The sequence below is a fragment of the Phlebotomus papatasi genome, chromosome 2, assembly GCF_024763615.1.
Source record: "Phlebotomus papatasi isolate M1 chromosome 2, Ppap_2.1, whole genome shotgun sequence".
Taxonomy (NCBI): Eukaryota; Metazoa; Arthropoda; class Insecta; order Diptera; family Psychodidae; genus Phlebotomus; species Phlebotomus papatasi.
This window is the reverse complement of record NC_077223.1, coordinates 106,587,712-106,609,996: the sequence shown is the minus strand read 5'-3', so window position 1 is coordinate 106,609,996 and position 22,285 is coordinate 106,587,712. Positions and strand designations below refer to the sequence as shown.

The 22,285-nt window shown below is 34.7% G+C and overlaps 2 protein-coding genes across 4 annotated transcripts in view; one reads left to right on the top strand and one right to left on the bottom strand.

The window, feature by feature from the left end:
• LOC129800664 (uncharacterized) overlaps window positions 1-22,285 on the bottom strand; it is a 53,361-nt gene that overhangs the window by 16,361 nt on the left and 14,715 nt on the right. For all 3 annotated transcript variants that reach the window (XM_055845230.1, XM_055845231.1, XM_055845229.1), the window contains exons 3-5: window positions 10,706-10,776; window positions 2,169-2,622; window positions 1,606-2,097 (exon numbers count right to left, since the gene is read on the bottom strand). In XM_055845230.1, the coding sequence (XP_055701205.1) occupies window positions 1,606-2,097; window positions 2,169-2,622; window positions 10,706-10,776 (1,017 nt within the window). The remainder of the gene's footprint in view (window positions 1-1,605; window positions 2,098-2,168; window positions 2,623-10,705; window positions 10,777-22,285) is intronic.
• Window positions 2,761-8,067, top strand: LOC129800686 (uncharacterized). The gene is made up of 3 exons (XM_055845274.1): window positions 2,761-3,047; window positions 7,130-7,651; window positions 7,717-8,067. The coding sequence occupies exons 1-3, from the start codon at window positions 2,873-2,875 to the stop codon at window positions 8,016-8,018; spliced, it is 999 nt and encodes a 332-aa protein (XP_055701249.1). The 5' UTR covers window positions 2,761-2,872; the 3' UTR covers window positions 8,019-8,067.

Sequence of the window (22,285 nt, the reverse complement as noted above, 5' to 3'; positions counted from 1 at the left end):
TGTCCTTAAGTGCTAGAATGGTCTTCACCGATCCAACAAGGTAGATAGGATAACTGAAGGCCATTCTTAACTGCTAGAATGGTCTTCGCCGGTCAGATATGGCAGATAAGATCGGCGAAGACCATCCTTAAGTGCTAGAATGGTCTTCACTGATCGGACAAGACAGATTGGAGCAGTGCAGGCAGTCTTTAAGTGCAAGAATGGTCTTCGCCGATCCAACAAGGTAGATAGGATAATTGAAGGCCATTCTTAACTGCTATAATGGTCTTCGCTGACCGGACATGGCAGATAAGATCGGTGAAGACCATTCTTAAGTGCTAGAATGGTCTAAGCTGTTCGGACGTGGTAGGTAGGATTGGGTAATGGTCTTCACCGAAAGGATATAGTAGACAGGATCGGTAAAGATCCTTCTTAAGTGCTAGAAAAATCGTCACCGACCGAATATGGTAGACAGGATGGGTGAAGACCATCCTTAAGTGCTAGAATGGTCTTCACCGACCAAACCTAGTAGATAGGATCGGCGAAAACCATTCTTAACCGCTAGAATAATCTTGGTCTAGTGGACGTGGTAAATAAGATCGCTGAAGACCATCCTTAAGCACTATAATAATCTTCACCGACCGCACATGGTAGATAGAATCAGTGAAGAATATTCTTAAGTGCTAGAATAGTCATCATCTATCGGAAATAGTAGATAGGATCGTTGAAGGCTATCATTAAGTGCTACAATGTTCTTCGCCGATCGGACATGGTAGATAGGATTGGTGACGACCATCTTGAAGTGCTAGAATGGGTTCTCACCCATCTAACATAGCAGATAGGATCAATGAAGACCATCCTTAGTGCTGCAATGATCTTCGCCGATCGAACATGGTAGACACGACCAGTTAAGATCATATTTAACTGCTATAATGGTCTTCACCCATAAGATATGACAAATAGGATCGGCGAAGACCATCCTTAAGTGCTAGAATGGTCTTCACCGACTGGACATGGTAGATAGGATTAGTAAAGACCATCCTTAAGTGATACAATGCTTTTCGCCGATCGGACATGGCAGATAGAATCGGTAAAAAACCATTCTTAAGTGCTAGAATGGGTTCTCACCGATATATCATGGCAGATAGGATCAATGAAGACCATCCTTAGTGCTGCAATAGTCTTCGCCAATCTAAAATGGTAGACACGACCAGTTAAGACCATATTTAACTGCTAGAATGGTCTTCACCCTTAAGATATGATGAATAGGATCGGTGAAGACCATTTTGAAGTGCTAGAATGGTCTTCGTCGACCGAACATGGTAGATAGGATCAGTGAAGACCATTCTTAAGTGATACAATGCTTTTTGTCGATCGGGCATAGTAGATAAAATCGGTAAAAAAAACCATTCTTAACTGCTAGAATGATCTAAGGTGATCGAACATGGTAGATAGAATTGGTGAAAACTCTCCTTAAATGCTAGAATGGTCGTTACTGATCGAGAGTCCTTAAGTGCTAGAATTTAAAAAAAAGCATACGAACAGTAAAGGAGCACAGTCATCCTCGGATAGCAAAATCACTCGCATCTGCGGTTCTTTTTAAAGCCTATTTTGAAAAATACTAACGTATATTTGACGTTGCTCTACGTCGTCTTCCTGTTTTTGCACTAACTCTATATGAAACGCTCGTTGACAATGTGATTCCTTCCTTATTTGTTGTCTCCTCATTGGCTACAACTCTCTTCGACTTAGACGATACGACTGACGGTACCTTGGGCTCTGGTTCACTCTTTGGTTCTGCTTCTGGCTCTGAACTTGGTTCTGGCTCAACGGTAGGCTCTGGCTCTCCTGCAGGTTCTGGTTCGGGTTCACTTTTAGGCTCTGGCTCTGGTTCTCCTTCTTTATCCCAACTATCACGAATTTTGGGAAAGTTTCTGCATTCTGCAGTCAAATCTCGTGGACGCCACCCCAGTCCCACCCAGGAAGTTCCATTGACTTTCATAATAACCTCCAATTCTTTCTGTTCCTTCAGCACGCGCCAGTGAATGCGAAAATCTTTTGATAATTCTTTCGTCTGATACAAAGAATAATCAAGATCTAGGGATTTTATTGGGGATTCTAAAAGAGAATAAATAAATTTTTGAGTACGGGTCTATAGGGATTAGTCAATATATTTTTTTTGGAATTACTTTTATTGCATCCTGGACCAAACCAACCGAAATTGCAGTAGCACTGTCTCCTGGGCAGAGAAGTACCTTCCAAGTCTATGCATTTTCCATGGATTCCACAGTCTTGGTCTACTGTGCATTCATCTTTGTACTGGCATCTATCTCCGTAATAAAACTTATCGCATTTGCATCTTCCAGGAAAGTACTTCCCATGGCTACTGCACGTCTCCTTAAAATCTTTTCTTGGCACAATATCAACGTCTGCACATGACCAGAATCTATACCAATCCACCCATTCATTGGCCTGCCGCAGGAGTCTAATGGAACAATTTTGGCATACATAGTCGGATGGAAGTCGCACTTGATATTGCTGAGTTGTGGCATCCGTAGATACAAATTTTGAACCATTCACCGATGGTGTTAAATCCAGCACAGGACGCTCTAATTCGTCCAACAACTGAATTTGAAAGCCACCCTGTGCAGAAAAAGATAAATTGCACAAATACTTATCATTAGCCAAACAACATCTATCAATATCGCAATCTCCCGAAATCAATAGGTGTTTGATATCATTATTTGCTTTTTCTGCACTTGTCAATAGCTTGATTGAATTAGTACAGTAGAGGAAGAAGTGAGAAAAAGGTATTTAAGACACTGCAAAATGCAGGGGACTTCCATTTTAGTGATATACTTTCACAAAATAGTTGCAATCAATATAAGGAAACATGACTTTCAAGTTTGTATTTCTCCTGGCCTTTGCAATTGCCACTATTTCAATAGTCGGTGCAGATAAAATTTCTTGTGAAACTTGCAATGGGCTGTCTTGTCTCATAACACGTGGGAGGGCCTTGAAAGAGTGTCCCAGTGAGAGTGATTCCTGTATCAGTGTTTTTTGCAATTGTAAGTGAATCTCTCAGTTCTAATTTTCCACCTGCGATTCTCTGCAATCTTTTGTGGTCCGACGTAAAATTAGATTTCTTAAGATCAGGCTCAAATACTCATAGGGTAAGTGTGCCAAATTCCGGCCAGCTTGCAATTCCGGCCACCTTTTTTGTTCCTCGAATTTCCATGAATTTTTAGTTTTTACATACTCCAGAGATTATACAATGCAAAAGAATAACAAAAAATGTAACTTCGACAAGCGAGATGACGTGAAAAAGGCATCGGAAGAATTCCCGAAGGGCAAGGAACTATGAGAATGAAGGTGGCCGAAATAGGGCACCAAAGCTATGTCTCTATTTTTATTCATTTTAAAATGTATTAAGAATGATTTTAACGTAAATAAAGACGATAGACTGTCTACAAAGTTCTAAGCAACACTCCTTAAGTAGAAGGAATGAAAAAAAATCAATTTCTATTAAAGATATTACATTTCAAACTTGAAACTTTGGCGCTTACATGCAACTATGCCGAAATTTGGCACACTTACCCTATAATTGTGCTATTCCATTGGAAAACAAAAAGGTAAAATCTTTCTCCTGAACAGTTTTTAGCACATGACTGTTCTCAAGGATTTCTGGTGCTGTTCCAATAAAAAATGAGCATGTTTTTTTTTAGCATATTACTGTTCTTAAAGTATACTAAAAAAGACCATGACTGTTCCCAGTGTTGTCGATTTTCCAATCGAAATTCGAATTTGAATATTCTCGTCGAAACAGTCATGGTCGTTTTTAGTATTTGAGAACAGAAATGTACTAAAAAAAAACATGGTTATTTTTCATTTGAATAGCACCATTCTATACTATAGACTTTTCTTTATTTTGGTTCCTGTCAAGAATCTTTAGTGGTTTGGGAACAGAACGAGAACTGGAAAAAATAGTCAAGACAGAAATATTCAAGATTCCTCTTTTCATTTTCCATTGAAACAGCATCATAACTCTTGTGTAAATTATCGGAACTAGATATTTATGAGTGATTTGGAAAGATTCCGTGAAATGCTACAACTCTTCTGAACTTCAGAATATTAAGATTCATAGAATTTCGTAGTTTTTGGATATTATACCAGGTCTTCGTGTCTCCATGTGCACGGTTCAGGCGTCATTCTTTGGAATTCCCTTACTAGGGAGCGAAAGAGGGGATTTATCTTGAGCCATATAGCTTCCGGTTATTCCTCAAGCCTTACATTTCTATCACACATGCTTAGAGAACATTTTTAGTACAGATGACGGGTTGTACTACAGTAGACTCTCGCTACTTTGGCTCTTTTAACCCTTTAAGGACGTTTGGGTCACCGGTGACCCAAAAATGAAATTTTTCTTACGGTCATCTAAAGTTGTGTATTGCTCTAAAAAGTCAGAAAAAGTGATTTTTTCTGACCCTCGATATTTGACCTTCTCGTCCTTAAAGGGTTAAGATCGGGCTCTTTTTAATTCGGGCGGCAGTAAATTTAGAAACAGTTTGTTGATATTTTTAAATTTGATAATGCTTATCGAATGAAGCAAATATCTTTAAATTTGCCATGGTTCATCTTAGTTATAATGTGATTTTGAGTTATTGAGGGGTTTTCATAAAATTTTCAGTAAATATGAGCATGTAAATTGAATATGTGAATACAGATGAACAAAAAATCGTTAAATTTCAAACAGTTTGATGCCCGAATTACTTTTCTAATTCGGGTGATATTTCGATCCCAAATGCCCGAATTTGAGAGAGTTGTGTGAAATTAATTTTAAATTTAAATTCTAATGGCTTCGGCACACCTTTTAGATCAGGAAAATTTCATGAAGTTGTAAATCGAATCACTTTCTTTCTCAAAAGATTTGCATTTAACTATCTCATTCTTTCGTACTCCAAATTCGATTGAGCTAAATTGAATTTGGAATGATATTTAAAAGAAGGAGAAGAGTGTGAAAGAAAGAGATAGAGATATGCAAACCGTGTGAGAAAGAAAATGATTTGAATTTCAACTTCGTGAAATTTTCCTGATCTAAAAGGTGTGCGATAGCCATAACGATCGTTTTAATAAATCGATATTCGAATATTCCATGTTGAGTATATAGAATTTATTATTTCCCAATTAGATAAAATTTTAGTATGTAAGACCTTTCCACCCGATGTGCTACATTATCCCTTAAATCTGATTTGACCGGAGAAACGAAAAAGATCTTGATCGGATATCATTGGTGTTTTTAGCTGAATTCAATGACAGGTTTAAAGGTTGAGACCTTTAAACCTGAGGTAGTACCCCTCTTAATTTCACCACAATGAGGCCATTTACACCGCCGCATTGGATTGAGATTTAATTGTCCCAAAATCGGATTTTGAAACAATTCAATCTGAATCTAATGCGACAGTCTAAATGACCTCAATGAAACCGTTTAGATTGCCGCCTTAGATTGAGACTTAATGATCCGAAATCCGATTTTGGAACAGTTCAAACCCAATCTAATGCGGCGGTGTAAATAGCCTCAATATTATCATACTTTTCTTATTTTAGAACAACTTCAAATTTTGTTTTCACCCGAAATACAAGGAGTCAAAAAATGAATCTTAAAATTACTGTATTTTTTTGTGCTAATTTCCGAAATTTGGTATTTACGAGTGATTAGGAAAGATCTTGTGAAATGCTATAACATGGCAGAATACTCAAATTTCAAATAATCAACTTTTTAATCGAATAATCGATTTTAGAATATACTATATTTAACCAAGACATATAAAATTTTAGTATGTTGTAGCTAAGGTCAAGACCTTTCCAACTATGTGTCACAATATCCCCTAACTATGGCACGACCTGCACTTGACCGCATCGTTTCTTTTTTGTATTTTGTACGATTTCGATGAAATATTAATACGTTATTTCTGGGGTGGACCCAGAATCATTTAAATGATATAATACATCTCTTCAGTCCACTTCAATGTTTCCCGGAACTTCATTAGGATAAAATAAGGTAATTTGGAACCATTTACAAATTGGAACATTTGAGATTTTCTCATTGTTCCAGATGAGCAAAGAGAAAACAAAGACCGCGAAATGGAAGAAAAAGACCATTAAGAAGAAAAGGAACAGCTTTTCTGCCTTTTAAATCTCTGAAACAGTGAGAAAATCTCAAATGTCCCAAGTTGTAAGTTGTTTCTAAGTTACTTCATTTTACCCTACACTGAGAAAAAAAGAGGGTGCGATTAACTTTTTTTCCTCATAATTTTAACACTTTTTAGGTGTAAAAATATATCAACATTATCAACATTATTTAATTTGTTAATATTTGAGTGTCCTCAGTACCTGTCGAGTCTTCTGGTTAGGGGGGGGGGCTCGGCTAGGGTTCGGGGACTCATAGTGCCTAAGGTCAAGAGTGACTGTCTTTACCGGCCATTATTTGTAAAGGTCGTAGTTATCTTTAACTCCGTTCCAAGTGATCTACGTAAGTCTGCAGATGGCATCCGACGCTTTTTTCAGGCTGAATCTTAAGAGAACACTTATTGGATTGTTTTTCTTATTTAATTTTCATTTACCTATCTTATATTATTGTAAATCGTTCTATTATTTTTCTTTCTCTTTTTTGTTGCTGTTTTTTAACTTGTTTTTCTTTTTTCTTTATCACAATTGTAAGAGGGATGAACCCTATTTTTGTGTTTGAATAAATATTACTACTATATTGCTACTATTACGTTTTTTAATGTTAATTTTACACCTTTTTAAGGGTAAAATTAACATGAAAAAGGGTAACTTTAACCCCCAATACACCTAAAAGGGGTAATATTTACACCGGTTTTGGATTAATACTGCAGGGTAAAATTAACATTTCCGGAATGTTATTTTAACTTTCGGATTTCTCTCAGTGTATGTCGAATTAATCGGACTAGATATAAAACGTTTACTAACAAATTTAACTATTTATCTAATTTGCGACCACTTCTAGGTCACCTGTGAAGAATCTCAGGTTCTAGGTCACCTGTGAAGAATCTCAGGTCTCATAAGTTTATCTGTGATTATCACTGGTCATTTTTTTGTCTAATCAATTGCTTCTTGTTCCCATTTACAGCTATGATCCTGGCCAGAGGTTGTTCCTCCCTAACTGACACTCCTCAATGTGGCCCAACAGCCGAATTAACTGCCATAAAGTGCTCAGAAGAAAGATGTGAACTTCCTTCAAGTTCAAAAAAAGCCGATCCAGGTGTATCAATTCGAGCTAGTTCTTGTGTCCAGTGCAATCAGGGGCAGAATAGAGATTGCTCGGTGAATGCATTAACCCTGGCATCAACAATTTGTGCAGCTGGAGAAACCGAATGTTACACAAAAATGGACAATGGACGAATTACACGTGGTTGTCTGAATCAATTAAGTGAGGGTGAACAATTGTATTGCAAAAATGAGGAATTTGGTGAAAATTGTGTCACATGCAGCCAAAGTGGATGCAACAGAGACATTTTCCCAGCCAACAGACTTAAATGCCATCAGTGTGACTCTCAAACTGACCCAAGTTGCAACACAGCCAAGTCCACACGGACAGCAACATATTGTGAAGATCATTCCGCTGAGAATCAATGCCTCACGATTATAAGCGGTACTAACCTATCCATTAATCACATTAATTACATTTTTATCATTTTCCAATTTTCTCCATTTTAGCTGATAAAAGAGTTCGTAGGATGTGCACTACTACTCCTGCGGCTAATTGCAATGGGGCTATTTCTTGTTCTCGTTGCTATACCAATGGATGCAATAATGAAGCTGTCTCAATTGCACAATTGCAACAAATGGAACAATGTCCTCTACCTCAACCCTCAACGCCCCAACCATCGCCATCTACTCCTGCAGTGACCCCTACGACTACAAGACCAACCTCTCCTTCTCCCAACGGTGTAGCCAAATTCCTACCCGGACCTTTAATTGTAGCCCTGTCTATTGGTATCTGCCAACTCCTTTTCTAATCATATCTGTACTTTCAAAGTATTTTAATAAAAAAAAGCCAGTGATAAATCTAGATCAGTTTATTGTAGGTGAGATTCTGAACATGAGCCAACTAGGAAGGCTTCACTGAAAAAAAAAACGGGGGTGCGATTAACTTTTTTTCCTTAGAACTTTAACAATTTTTTGGGTGTAAAAATATATCAACATTTTTTAATGTTAATTTTACACCTCTTTAAGGGTAAAATTAACATGAAAAAGGGTAACTTTAACCCCTAATACACCTAAAAAGGGTAATATTTACACCAGAGGTGTGTAAGAACCGTTAAAACCGAATATACGTCAAAATAAGTTTGTTCTGCTAGCGTGATTTACCATTGACGTACATGTTTCATTTGACGTTTATTCGGTTTCAACGGTTCTTGCACGCCTCTGATTTACACCGATTTTGGATCAATACTGCAGGGTAAAATTAACATTTCCGGAATGTTATTTTAACTTTTTCGGATTTCTCTCAGTGTTCCTAAACAACGACCCCTCTTCCTTATTGATAACATAAATAATGGAGGCTTCTAGAGATTGGAACTGGATTGACTGGGAATTCCCTCCTAGCACAAAAGACTCGCAATTTATCCTACTTTCATTCTGCATAGGAATTATTGAGAAAGGCCTTGTTATTCCTGACTGCGACCCCTTGATGTTCATCCGAAATTTCTTGATAATCATCTCCAAAGCTGACACATAAAATTCTTTGAGGAAAATCCAACAATTTGCCATCAAAATAACATATTTACACTGAAGGTTAAAATTCATGCGAGCTGTCCATACGCCAGCGATAGACATACATAGAGGGCGCTATGCAATCTTCTGGGAAGTGCCAAGTGCTAATCCTTCTCTTGACCGATGGAGTCAGAGGAGTTAGACGTTACTTCCCAAATAGAGTGCCGAGGCTTTGTCCCTTCTAAACGGCTTCCTATCAGATAGTGTCCAGGCTATTCCCCATTTCCTGGATGGTAGAATTGACGCTCATCTGTCAGGAAGTATTTAAGACTATTGCCCCCTTCCCCTACACCGCAGAAAGAGAGCCGAGGCTATTGTCTCCTCTGCCTGCCCAAAAGTATAGCTGCACTCATCTGATTATTTCGAATATAACCCGTCAAATCATTGCTCTACCTGCCGATTTTACTCGGAGGTTTTTTGAATTGTAACGGTATATTCTAGTACATTCAGAGGAAATCTGTAGATTTTCGGCAGAATTTTTGCCTGAAAATCTGTAGATTTTCGGCAGAAATTCTTCCGAAAATCTGCAGATTCTCGGCAGAATTTATGCATAAGAAATCTGCATAGTCTCCATTGTCTCAACAAAAATATTGTTGATTTATCAAGAAACTGTAGAAGTTATAAAGAAAATTTTATGCTCTGCTACACAAGCATTACCGATTAAACATTTTAGATGAGTAAAAAGATTCAAGACAAAAATACTAATTTCTTAAAAATCGCCCATGAAATGATACAAAAACACGAAATTTAAGTCGACACTCTGCTTAAAGTGTTCACTTCACTATTTTCTTCTTATAACACGGCGTCGCAGAATTCTTCATTTTATATAAACACTGTGATATCACTAAGAATAACTCTATAGAATTTTGCAAACTTCAGTGAAAAATATTCCATCTTTTCTGACACAGCTGTCTGGAAAGTCTGGAATGTAGAAAAATCTACAGAAAATCCGCAAAATATCTACAGAAATTCGTCAGAGTATGCACCAGGATTCGTCAGAAAATCTGCAAAAAATTTCTGACGAATTTTGTCCCAAGCACAAATAAAATTCGTAGGAATATCTACAGATATCTCGGCAGATTTTCGGTAGAGATGTAGATATTTTCTGCCGAAAACTTAAAGATATCTGACGAAATTATTTGACGGTAATTACGCTAAGCCGTCTCTCGGCTAATCTTCAGGTCTGTCAAGGCCCTCACATTTCTTCGACTTCGAATGCTAATGCCTTAGACACACTTACGAGTTAAGCCGAGAGACGGCTCAACGTAATTATAATCAAAATAATGATTTGACTAAATTTCCATCAGTTTCCCACTAAGTCATTTCTCGGCTTAAACCGGAAGACGAGTTAGTCAGAAAAACTGATGGAAATTGTAACCTCAAGGGGAATTCTGTAACAGTATGACAATGTCATGGCAAAATTTAGGGCAGAATCACATTGACAATAAAATGCTCGCCGTAGCCTCGCCGTATTTCTTTAATTTACGCATTTTCATTGCAATTCTTACGCAAATTTTCCATTACCGTATTACCTTATCTCATATTCGGTGGCACTAGGTGAAAATTATATAAGAAAATTGAAGAAATAAAACGAAAATTCGATAAACGGTGAGCAAAAAAGAACCGTTTATCGCATTTCCGTTTTATTTCTTCAATTTTCTTAAATTACTTTCACCTAGTGCCACGGAGTATGAGATAAGGTAATACGGTAATTTACTCATTTCTCAGGACATTTACCCTAAATATTGGTGAGATTATTAAATACTCTCATCAAATATTCTAAGATAAGACAAGCTATCTTTATTAAGTAATTGCATTGTGAGATTAAAAAAAAATTATTCTGTAGTGGCAGATATGTTATCAGTAATTGCAGTGAAATGAAGTGAGAAATAGAGATTCAAGATTCAAGTAAAATTATAGTTAAACTTACCCGATGAGGATACGCTAAGTGCCAGGTAATATTAAATGTTGAGCCAGACAGCAGTGATGTCCTCAAATCACCTGCAAAAAAAAAAACGTGTTATTAAAGATAGAGTATTTTTAAGGTGACCAACAGTCAGGGTTATTTGAGACACGCGACCAAAGTTATAAAAAATTCAGCCATATTTTATGAGTCGTTTTTATAATCATTGTGATTTCATACAGTATCATTTTACTCTATTTCAAATGCATCTATCTGAATCGATATTGAGCAAATAAAAAAGACTTTGGATATTTCTAAATGGTCACTGAACATCCACTGATTTTTTTCTCAAATGCATCCAACATATTTATAAAACACACACACATGTATATAGCTATATGAATTATATATTAAATAAATTTTATATAGATATATCGGGTATATCAATATAACAGGTTGCTAGTGACTACTTTCACTCTTCTCATAAAACTGCAAAGTATATATTCAATCTGTATACACTTCTTTGCATTTGGTATTTAGTCTCGGTGCCTCTCTTATATTTGTGCAGTTCCCAATCCAACACACGTAACTTAGGCGTGCTTAACAGGTTGACTATTTTTTGTGCTTTACATAATTGACTTCTTTAGTAATACATGGAACATTCAGCGTTGACTTTTAATAGTATTTTGATCACCATCTGAACTCACAGTAAATGAAGCAAAAAAAATACACATAAATAAGAATTTTCCAATGGACCACGGACCTCTTTCGGTGGAATAATATTTAGAGAGGAAAAATGATCTTCTGCCTGTTTTTCTATGCTTCCACTCTATCTCTGTCTATAAATAAGGTGCGGCGATCCATGAATTTACAATTTAAATTCATCCCATTTCTCTCTCTAATATTTTGCCTATTTCGATGTCTTACAGAGATTCAACTATTTGTATTTCATCGCTTGAAATATTGAAAACTAAAAGCTATTAAAGTGAGATTCTCTATTTCACTAAATCTTGGTATTATATTTATTCCCTAATATTTCTTAGTTTGTCCATAAAATTATAGGGAAGGGTGGGGCAGTTTATCTTCCTGCTTTTTTTCAGAATCATTTTTCAAAAGGTTATGAACTAGGGTAAATTAAGCTAATTCAAAACCTGCTTCAAATGGAGACTTTTCGCTACTCCAAATGGAAACGTCATTATTTTCATGATAAATACAGTACTAAATTACTATTTTTATATATTTTCTATACCTCAGATTCATTACTTAGTTAATTTTGCACCAAATAAAGCGAAAATCCATTCATATTTACAAATTTTAATTTGTTAATTCCTCAAAAATGTTTTATAACCGTTAGATAAACTACTTAAAAAGAATAATCAACAGCCCTTAATTAAATGCTTAATGAAGGACTTAGCTAAGTGCTTAATTAAGGACTTACAATTAGTTAAAGCTGAATCAAATCATTAGATTCTGTATTCGTCAAAAAGCGCCGACGTATGATATATTTTTAATCAGTTGGATATTCAACATATTCTTAAAATTAAGTCATTGAGTTAAGAACTTATTAAATACCTAAAAAGTACTTAATATGTTAGCCGGGTATTGTATTAATTTTGAAATAAAAACCAGGGGACTCTCGACATTTCATTTTTCCATACGTTTTTTCATAGAGGCACTGAAGACTATTGGCAAGTTTTTTCCTAAAGAGAATTGACTTATCAGTCTGATATATTTTGAAATTGTGCATTAAAAGCTACCTAAAAATACATATTTCATAATGTTCGCCGAAATAATACAAGAACTACGAGCAAATTTGTTTAAGTCGCGGTGCAATATCTGCAAAATTTTTATAAGGAAAAGTGAAAAATATCTTTACTTTTTATAAGGCTTGATGGGCCCCTGTAAAAACTCAATACAGTAGAGCCTCGCTATAGGCCATATTTAGTTCCAGATTTGACACTTGGGTCGCACTATAGTCCATGTAATTTTTTAAAATTATCAACGACTTTTAGTATTGAAATTGCTCGACGGCTTCTACTTTCTTTGCGATTGTGGTACTTGTCCTCGCTCTCTTCATTATGGATCACAATTATCACAACTACACAATAAAGTTTGCTAAAGATATTAAAATAATTATGACAACATTGCATGTCGCGTACTAAAAAACATAACCTAACTTTAAATCAATGTTTTGAAATCAACGGTCGATAAATTGTGGACTATAGAGCGATGGCCTATAGCGGTGTTCTACTGTATGTTTGTTTTCTTTTTAAGATTAGGTTTATGTCACTGTCTATAATTAATCCCATACTTTTCAATTTCGAAAGTTTTGCATGCCTTAACAACTCCGCCCGCCCCTATCTATTTTTCATAGTTCACTTGCGTTTTTTCTTTAAGGAGGTGTATAATTGTTAATTGCTTTTCAATGATCGCACATCTTGGTGTATGAATTTATTACACACCCCAACACCAACTATTGACATATTTTCAACCTACTCGCATAAATGTGATACAAGAAAGATGGAAAGTTGTTGGGTTGTGTGTTTGGAAATCTTATTATTGAACTAGTATTAGGCCAAGTCACTCTAAAAAGAATATTTCACATCATTGTCTCACCTCCACCCGCTCTCAATATTCTTTCATTCAACCTTGTAATTTTTTTCCACTAACTCGTCTGTCCTCGACTAATCTGCATATATATATTTTTATTATATATAGTTACATAACCACGTGGGCACAAGTGAACAAAATATATAAATTCCATTTTATTTTCCTCTGCATTGAGAAATTTCTCAATTTATCTCCTCAGTGATAATATTGCTAATATCTTTTTCAAACTAGACAGGAATGTATAGACGTATAGGCTCTGTAATAATTTGATGATATAGGGGAACGTGGGGCAAAATATCACGAAGTGAATATTTAAGTGGGGAATGTTAACTCGTTATTCTTGCCTTTTGTAAACCAGCAAAGAGAGTTCTCTTTGCCCGAAAAGAACTTTCTAACAATGATTAACAACTTAGTTCTCGTTAATGTAGAAAAAACGGTCCTTAACAAAGTTCTAGTAAATGAAATTTACATACAATTGCATATTTACAGGCCTCTAGACCGATTAAGCATCACTCAAGGATGATTTTTGTTATTATTCACCATCGTTTAGGAGTGAAAATTCCAATATATCACCTTCAGTGCGACTTTTACATTTATACCCTATACTTCGGGAGAGCAACGAGTATACGTTAGAATCACAAAGAAGCCCACACTTGTGGGAAAGTAGAGAATGAGAAGAGCTAATAATTTGCCTCTTTGTGACCTAGGGGTGATTTTTTTTGTGGGATCAATCGCAATTTATGGTAAATCCCGTGCTGTGTGAATCAGGAAGCTCCTGGGATTGCAGTAGCCGTGTCAATTGTCAAGCCTTACGAGATACGCGCATCCCTCTTTTTGGCCCTTGACAGACCTGAGAATTAGCCGAGACGACTTAGCGTAATTATCAGGGGCCTCTCGACATTTCATTTTTTCATACGTTTTTGCATAAAGACACTGAAGAGTATTGGCAAGTTTTTTCCTAAAGAGAATTGACTTATCAGTCTGATATATTTCGAAATCGTGCATTAAGAGCTATAAAAAAATACATATTTCATAATGTTCGCCGAAATAATACAAGAACTACGAGCAAATTTGTTTAAGTCGCGGTGCAATATCTGCAAAATTTTTACAAGGAAAAGTGAAAAATAGCTTCATTTTTTATTAGGCTTGATGAGCCCCTGGTAATTATATGCGAAATAATGGTTAACCCTTTAACGACGAGACACTTTTTACAGACTGATAATCAACAATAAAAATTAAAGTGATAAACATTATTAATGATAAGTCTTACATCTAACCTTGGAAAGTCCAACAGAGTGTGATTCGGTGTATTTTGTGCTTCTATTAACAATAGGGACAAAAATAGCCCATAAATTTTAGTAATTTTTCTGACAATATCAATGAATAATATTTTTCGCTGTAATGAAAAATATTACGTATGAATATTGTAGTTTTTATTGCCAAAGAGGATTTGCTTAAAAAAAATTGAAAGTATAAAACATAAATAAAATCAATTATGAATTTGAGAATTTAAAAATTCGCCATTTTTGAGCTTAAATATTTACTACATATGTAGTGTTTAATTTAACGAATAGCCGTTCAACCGTTCAAAATAGCTAGAGACTTACAAAAAATATTCTAGATTCCTTCAACCTTCTACTTTACAATTATGTACAGACATAAGAAAAAAATTTTATTTAGTCAGGAAAAATTATTTTCTTTATGGGACACCGGTGTTCCAATCGTCCTTAAAGGGTTAAACCAGATTTCGATCATTTTTCACTAAGCCGTCTCTCGGCTTAAGTCGTAAGTGTGTCAAGGGCCTTAGCTGAGATTCTTTACAATCTCAGCTTTCAACTTGTGATATTTTGCCCCAGATTCCCCTACTGAAAAGCAATTCATCAGTTACACAATTTATTCTCAACCAATATCGCTAAAAAAAATTAATTAATTTTAATATATGTGTGATGTATTTATATTAAAATAAGCTGTGACATAATTTTTAAACTATTTTCAGCTTGATCTAAATTTAATTACTACACAACTTTTAATATTTTACATAATATATGTCTCCGGAATTGTAATAAAGAAAGCTATTGAATTTTATCTGTGGGCATTCATGCAAAAAGGATTTCTCATTTAAAATAACAAGTTTTAAGGCACTTTGTAAATGAGCAATAAAAATCAAATTTGAGCATTACGCTGTGGTGTCACATTTGCTCATTAAAATTTTAATGTGATTCACATTAATTGTCGCTAATGAGCATTTAAATGTGTGATTTGTGTCTTTGAATTACTCAGTATTTAGAATTTAAACTATTTATTTATTGATAAAAAGATAGTCTTGCGGGCCAAATCTTCCTCTTTATTAATATAGGAGAGCCCTGGGGCAAAAAGTAACAAATCGAAAATTTTAAAATTCAATATCTTCCTAGATAAAAAAAGATAGCGGCTTAAATTTTTTTCCATAGATAGCCTCCATAGACCTTCTGCAATGTCATAAGTTTCTTAGAATTCGAATAAGGAATTTAAAGAAAAATAATTTTGTTCTTTAAAAAAAGAACAATAAAGAGCTTTTCCCACTTACAACTATACTTTGAGTGCTTAATTCAAAAAATTATTTACAAAACAATTTACTGCTCATAAAAAAATAACCTCTAATAAAATTAGTATTCCATACAATTTGTTTTTCAAACACGAGATCGCATAAGACTCGTCTGCCAGAGGCCACAGGAAATCTAATAGAAGAAACTTATTCGTATTCAATTGACACTTTCTCAAGAAATTTGTCCAAAAATTTCTCTTCAGCTATGCTCAAATCCACAGCAAATAGCATCACCATTTACATACTCGCAACGATATCCCTATTGAGAAACAATGGACATTGTAAACTTTATCGCATTGACGCTTCAAATCTTCAGTGAAGACTTGGAAAATGATTCAGTTGGTTGGTTATGTATAGGATATTGCATTGCATTGAGAATTTAAAAAAAAAATGTTCTGTCTTATGAATATTTATCGTGAGCTGATAAATGCTGAAGATCTGTATTCATATACACTATATTTCATTTTTTTTCTGTTGTATTTACAAGTAGGGAGAGGCTTTCAAGCTTCGTACACATTCTGGGTAGCTTCGTACACATTCTGGGTATAGCTTCGAACACTTCATATTTTTCCCATATTCCTTCAATGAATCTGAACTATTTTTTCAGGAAATGTGTGACTTAAGACTGGGAATTAAATGGAAAAAATTAAGTGTTTAAAAAAGCCAAAGTGTGTACAAAGCCTAAAAGCCTTCTCCTAAGCTTATTTGTCTTTAAATTTGTTAAACTTTAAAGGTATGACATGAAAAAAAATGTACTAAGTGCTAAATACTTCAGGCGCTACATCATTACGACATCTAAGACATATAAGTTATTTGAAGGTAAAAAGAAATGTTGTGGGAACGTCATGGAATATAATTTTGTTAATTCCATCTTTAAGCGTAAGATGAAACACATAATTTACCACAGTGACTCTTCTAAGTGTTTTAATACAAAAATTAAGGCAATGGTAATGCTTCTTCAGAGCAATTTTTGTCACATGAGAAACATTTAGATAAGGTAAGAGAATAAATTAAATAAACATTGCACTGCTTCAGACATGAAAATTGGTTGCACAGCATCAACATACGACGCCGTCTAGGGACTGAGAAAATTATTGCAATTATTATGTCACACTATCGCAACATCATTTCCTATTGTTTCACCAGTTTTTTTTGCTAACTCGAAAAAAATGTTTTATGAATGAAGTTCACAGACTTAATGAAAAACAGCATAAATTTCACTTGGGAGATCTATTTCATAAAAAAAATATTTCATATTCTCCTAATTTAATTGTGAGATTCCTACAACTAGTTTGAATTTAAATAATTTTATAAGACTCATATTGAATTCATACAGTTTAATCAATGTTGTGAAGTGATTAGGAAAATGTTAAAAGATCATTTTGTAAAATTGAACAAGGAGAAACAGGGTCTCCCCTTTATCAAATATGTATGCTATATGACTAAAATGTTACTTTAACATTACTTTTACTGCTCCAAATCGACTGAGATATCAATATGAATTACTCAGAGCAAAAAGACCCTTGCATTCTTCAAGGACCGCTTTCCTCAAGATAATCTCGGCGTTTCGAACGATTCCTGACAAGTGATGTCTCACTGTTTGCCCATCTGTGCGACCGTGTCCAGTCCTAGAAGCCAAACGATTAGAGATAGCGACTTGGCATTTTCGGGGGCTCCCTAAAAGTCGACCTCAGACTCAGGGCCATTAACTCTTTAACGACGAGACACTTTTTACGAACTAAAAATCAACAATAAAAATTAAACTGGTAAACAGAATCAATGATTAGTCTTACATCTAGCCATGGAAAGTCCAACAAAGTCTGATTCGATGTATTTTGAGCTTCTATGAACGATAGGGACCAAATTTATTTATAAATAGCCCAAAAATTTAAGTAATTTTTCTGACAATACCAATTAATAATAATTTTCGCTTTAATAGAAAATATTACGTATGAGTATTGTAGTCTTTATTGCCAAAAGGGTTTTGCTTAAAAAATATTAGAAGTATAAAAAATAAATAAAATCAATTATAAATTTGTGAATTTAAAAATTCACCATTTTTTAGATTTAATATTTACTATATGACAAATAGCTGGAGATTTGCAAAAAATATCCTAGATTCCTTCAACCTTCTACTTTGCAAAAACGTACAAACATAAGAAAAAAATAACTTTAGGTAGTCAGGAAAAATTATTTTCTTTATGGGACACCGGTGTTCCAATCGTCCTTAAAGGGTTAATATATTTTTTCGATTATTCGAAAACCAATGACAGCCAAAATTCCAAAACCCAAAATCCCGAATGGACCAAAATTCCAAAAAGCCTATAATTTCCCTTTGTCATTCACAGAAAATTTCCCTTTATCCCAAAAAACGACACTAATAATTTCCCAAAAGATAGAAAATTTCCCCTTACACAAAATTTGGCTTACCTTGATTTTAGCTTTTCGGGGTTCTGACCTTTTCAGGTATTTTGGATTTTTCGAGATTTTGGCGTTCAGGATTTTGTCTTTCGGAATTTTTGCTTTCGGGATTTTGACCGGGACCATTCGAAAACATATTGATTCTGTTCGCAGTTAATAACCTTTCGAAAAGACAAAACCACTCCAGAACCGAGCCAAACCTATTCAAAATCTACTGAAAGCCTAAAGTGCAAGTTCACGTACTCGCCGCTTTAGCGTTGATTGCTGTGCAAGTTCGAATTTAGATATTCTTGACACTTCAATTGTCAACAATTTCAACAACAGTGTGTAAACATTTACTGCAAAAAGTGATTTTTTGTGTAAATTTGTAGAATTTCATAATGGCAGGTCGTTCGAATTCCAATTTCATTAAAATAAATGCCCTTTTAATGATTTCAATTTCCCTTTGCCTCCAGTAAGCGTGGGCCAATCGTGGGAATAGCTATGACACTTTTAAAAATTCGGAATTTAGCCTTTCGGGATTTTGGCTTTCGGAATTTTGACTGGGACCCATTCCTAAATCAATTAGGGTCATGTTTATATTCGTTGGAAAGGTCTTGGATTCTAATACAATGCGGGACTAGTTGCCTTCGGTTATGAACCATTAATAAACCAGTTTTGAAGCGATAAATATTTTTTCGAAATTCAATAACAGGGGTGACATGATAATTTATTTTCGATACTCTCGACTGTCGATTCTGAAAACTTTAAACGATAGCTGCACTTCCTGTCACTAATATAGATGTTTATCAACAGTCTCATTCTTTTAAGAATGTCACAATGAATGGCTCAACAATCCGTAAAAAGTCGACATTCCCTTAATGTAACAGATTTAGATTTATCGATACTATCGATTTGATAGTGTCGAAAAGTTATCATTCCACCCTAGGTTTTCAAGGTCAAAAGTTAAAAAGACTAATTAAGACTAAGAGAGCATTACTAAACCGAATGCGGTCAACTTTAGATTCGTTGGTAAGTTCGTATATTGTCTGATAGGTCTGAACCTGAAGCAGTTCTAATCGATTATAAATCAGTAATAAACCTTGGGAATCTCAGAAGGTGCAATATGCAAGACCGTAGGCTTGGGCGGTGAGATCTCTGGCTCGGTGCAAGCAACATAATATCAGAAAAAGACATTTCTACCGGTTAAACGTAATGTAAAGTAGTGCCTCTTCCAAAAAAAAAAAACTTCAGGATCACGGAAGAAGCATTAACCACGGGGAAGGCTTTCCAAAACGAGCACATTGTAATGATTACATTGTAATACAAAATAAAGCAGGGGTCCATCAAGCTTAATAAAAAGTGAAGCTATTTTTCACTTTTCCTTGTAAAAATTTTTCAGATAATGCACCGCGACTTTAACAAATTTGTTCATAGTTCTTGTATTATTTCGGCGAACATTATGAAATATGTATTTTTAGATCGCTTTCAATGCACGATTTCGAAATATATCAGATTGATAAGTCGATTCTCTTTATGAAAAAACTTGCCAATAGTCTTCAATGGCTCTATGCAAAAACGTATGGAAAAATTAAATGTCGAGAGGCTCCTGAAATAAAGTGTCTCGACACGATTAATAGTAATTCTTCAAAATTTTATAAATGTTTTTTAAGGTCGAAACTTGAAATGGTTCTTAAGAGAGCAGTGTTAAATCTAATGGGATCAAGGTTATATTCAACGAAAAGGTTTTGGATTCTCTGAAAAGTCTGAACCAGTTCCAATCGATTATGAATCGGTATTGAACCGGTTATAAATCGATAAGTAAATTTTTGTGTGACAATCAATTGTATTATTCGTAAGCTATTTAGAGCGATTTTCTAAGTGACTTATAAATCCGTTGAAATCGGTTGTGATCCGAAAACTTAGAAAGAACTTCCGCAATGGCTAATTTTTGCTATTTTTCGGGTATAGCAACCAAGTCGCGAGTTCGAGCATTTCGCAAAGCCCTAGGCGCTTTGACACCCCTTTTTAATTGAATATAATTACTCAAATTAATTTCGCAGATATTTCAGATATTTCTATTAGTTCTTAAATTTTATATTGGATGCCTCTCCTTTTTTTATGCAGATATTGGTTAAGGTACCGTATACATAGAGGTGTGGCATGATCCATCCCAAAAGCAATCTTCACTTTTATGCAATCATCACGATTTGCACCACTATTGCATTGATACGGAACATGTATTTCCAACAAGAATTTTACTTTCTACATAAAATATCAAAGGAGAGTGAATATATACATGAACATTTGCAAAGTACGAAAGCCAAGTTAGTTCTTTTACATAAAGACGTCTTCAGTCATCATAAAATTGATTAGACTATTAAAAATCTCATATTGTTTTGCCTTTTCTTTCCTTCTAAAGTCAAAATAAAAATAATTTTTCACTGTTAATCTCTTGTCATTAACTGTACGAGTAATGTTTTCTATTTGCACGGTGAAAATACCAAATTATTTGTGTCACTGAATTATGTCCAATATTTAATTTTGTTAGTTGGAATTGAAGAGAAATTCAATGTCATACTTTTTACTTCAAACTCTTTATTAGAAAGTTTATTGAGCATGTTCCATAAGTATGCTTCTTAACTTTTCTTTCATGTAATGTAAACAATAAAGAATTTTAAGAGGGTTAATTTAGTAATTACCTCTCCAAACAACTATTGCAGTTTATGCAACAGACAACATAACGTATAGTGAATTGAATGAATTTATTTTTCTCACGCATTTCCCATACCAATTTTTCATGATTTGTATCATTTAGCCTGAAATTGCTTAAATCACACCAATCACAATATTTTTCATTTTCACAAAATAATTTCTTTTGAAGCAATATTGACTGAAAAATGTTTAGAAAATCGAGAATTTTTAATACCCATACCCTACCTACACTATGTACATATTACCTGCGAAGCATACTGAAATCTTTTTAATCTCATGCAGAGCTTGAATGTATGGAATGCCACTCTACAACATTTTATTCATCGAAATCAACTTTTCGTCTCTTTCTTCATTACTAACTCAGCATACATATGTAGCCATGTAGCACTATGTATACGAAGATATTTGTATTCTGATACAGGGACCTCGTTGATAATTTGTACATATCACACTATATAGTGTACATTTTTATATAATACTTTAATCAAAAATTATTTTGAAGCACTGATCATTAAGACAGGTATAAATAAATCGATTATGGCGAAAAAAAGAGGTAGGTAGCAAAGCGTCTCAGCTTTGCAGAATGCTCGAACTTGTGACTAATAATTTTGCGTTATTCATCCAAAGGTGGTCAGCCTTTGAAGGTCACCAACCTTTCTATTTTATTGATTCTATTCTATTTATTCTATCCTATTATTAGAAAAGAATTTTTGCAACATTAAAAGGCTAACACGACATTCCATAGAGGAACTAGGCCTTCCAGCAAGTGGGATTTTGAGACTTTTTTTATACAAGGATGGAGTTGTCAGTCCCATGATTCGCAGAATCAAGTTCAGCAAAGCTTATACCGGCTTCAGACTCAAGGTTTAGCCCAGTTCCCGAAGGTCTCAAAGATCTAAATAACAAGCAATTTTATTGATTTTTCAAAAACTAATAAATCATTTGCCCTTATAATCCAATCCTAAACAACAATTTTCTGAAAAATCGTGCCTGATTAGGAATTAGAGGCGTTAAGCCAGTTGGCTAAAGCGGTCTTCTAACTAAAGGTTTAGCCCAGTTCCTGAGGATTTCAAAATCCTAAATAGCGAGCAATTTCATTACTTTTTAAGAGTGTAATATGTCGTTTATCTTTAATAAACCAATCTAAAGTTAATTTTTTCCAAAAAATCGTGATTAATAAAAAATTAGAGCAGTTAAGCCATATGGCTAATCCTTAGGTCTGAAGCCCCTATAAGTCTTAGGTCTGAAGCCCGTATTACTGGATGCATTTCGAACACCTTTAACGCCAGAAAAATTCC

Bases quoted from the DNA above. Each gene is read 5' to 3' on its own strand.
- LOC129800686 (XM_055845274.1), top strand. From the start codon at position 2,873: ATGACTTTCAAGTTTGTATTTCTCCTGGCCTTTGCAATTGCCACTATT. The intron at 3,048-7,129 runs GTAAGTGAATCT...TCCCATTTACAG, and splicing joins TATCAGTGTTTTTTGCAATT to CTATGATCCTGGCCAGAGGT. The intron at 7,652-7,716 runs GTACTAACCTAT...TCTCCATTTTAG, and splicing joins ATGCCTCACGATTATAAGCG to CTGATAAAAGAGTTCGTAGG.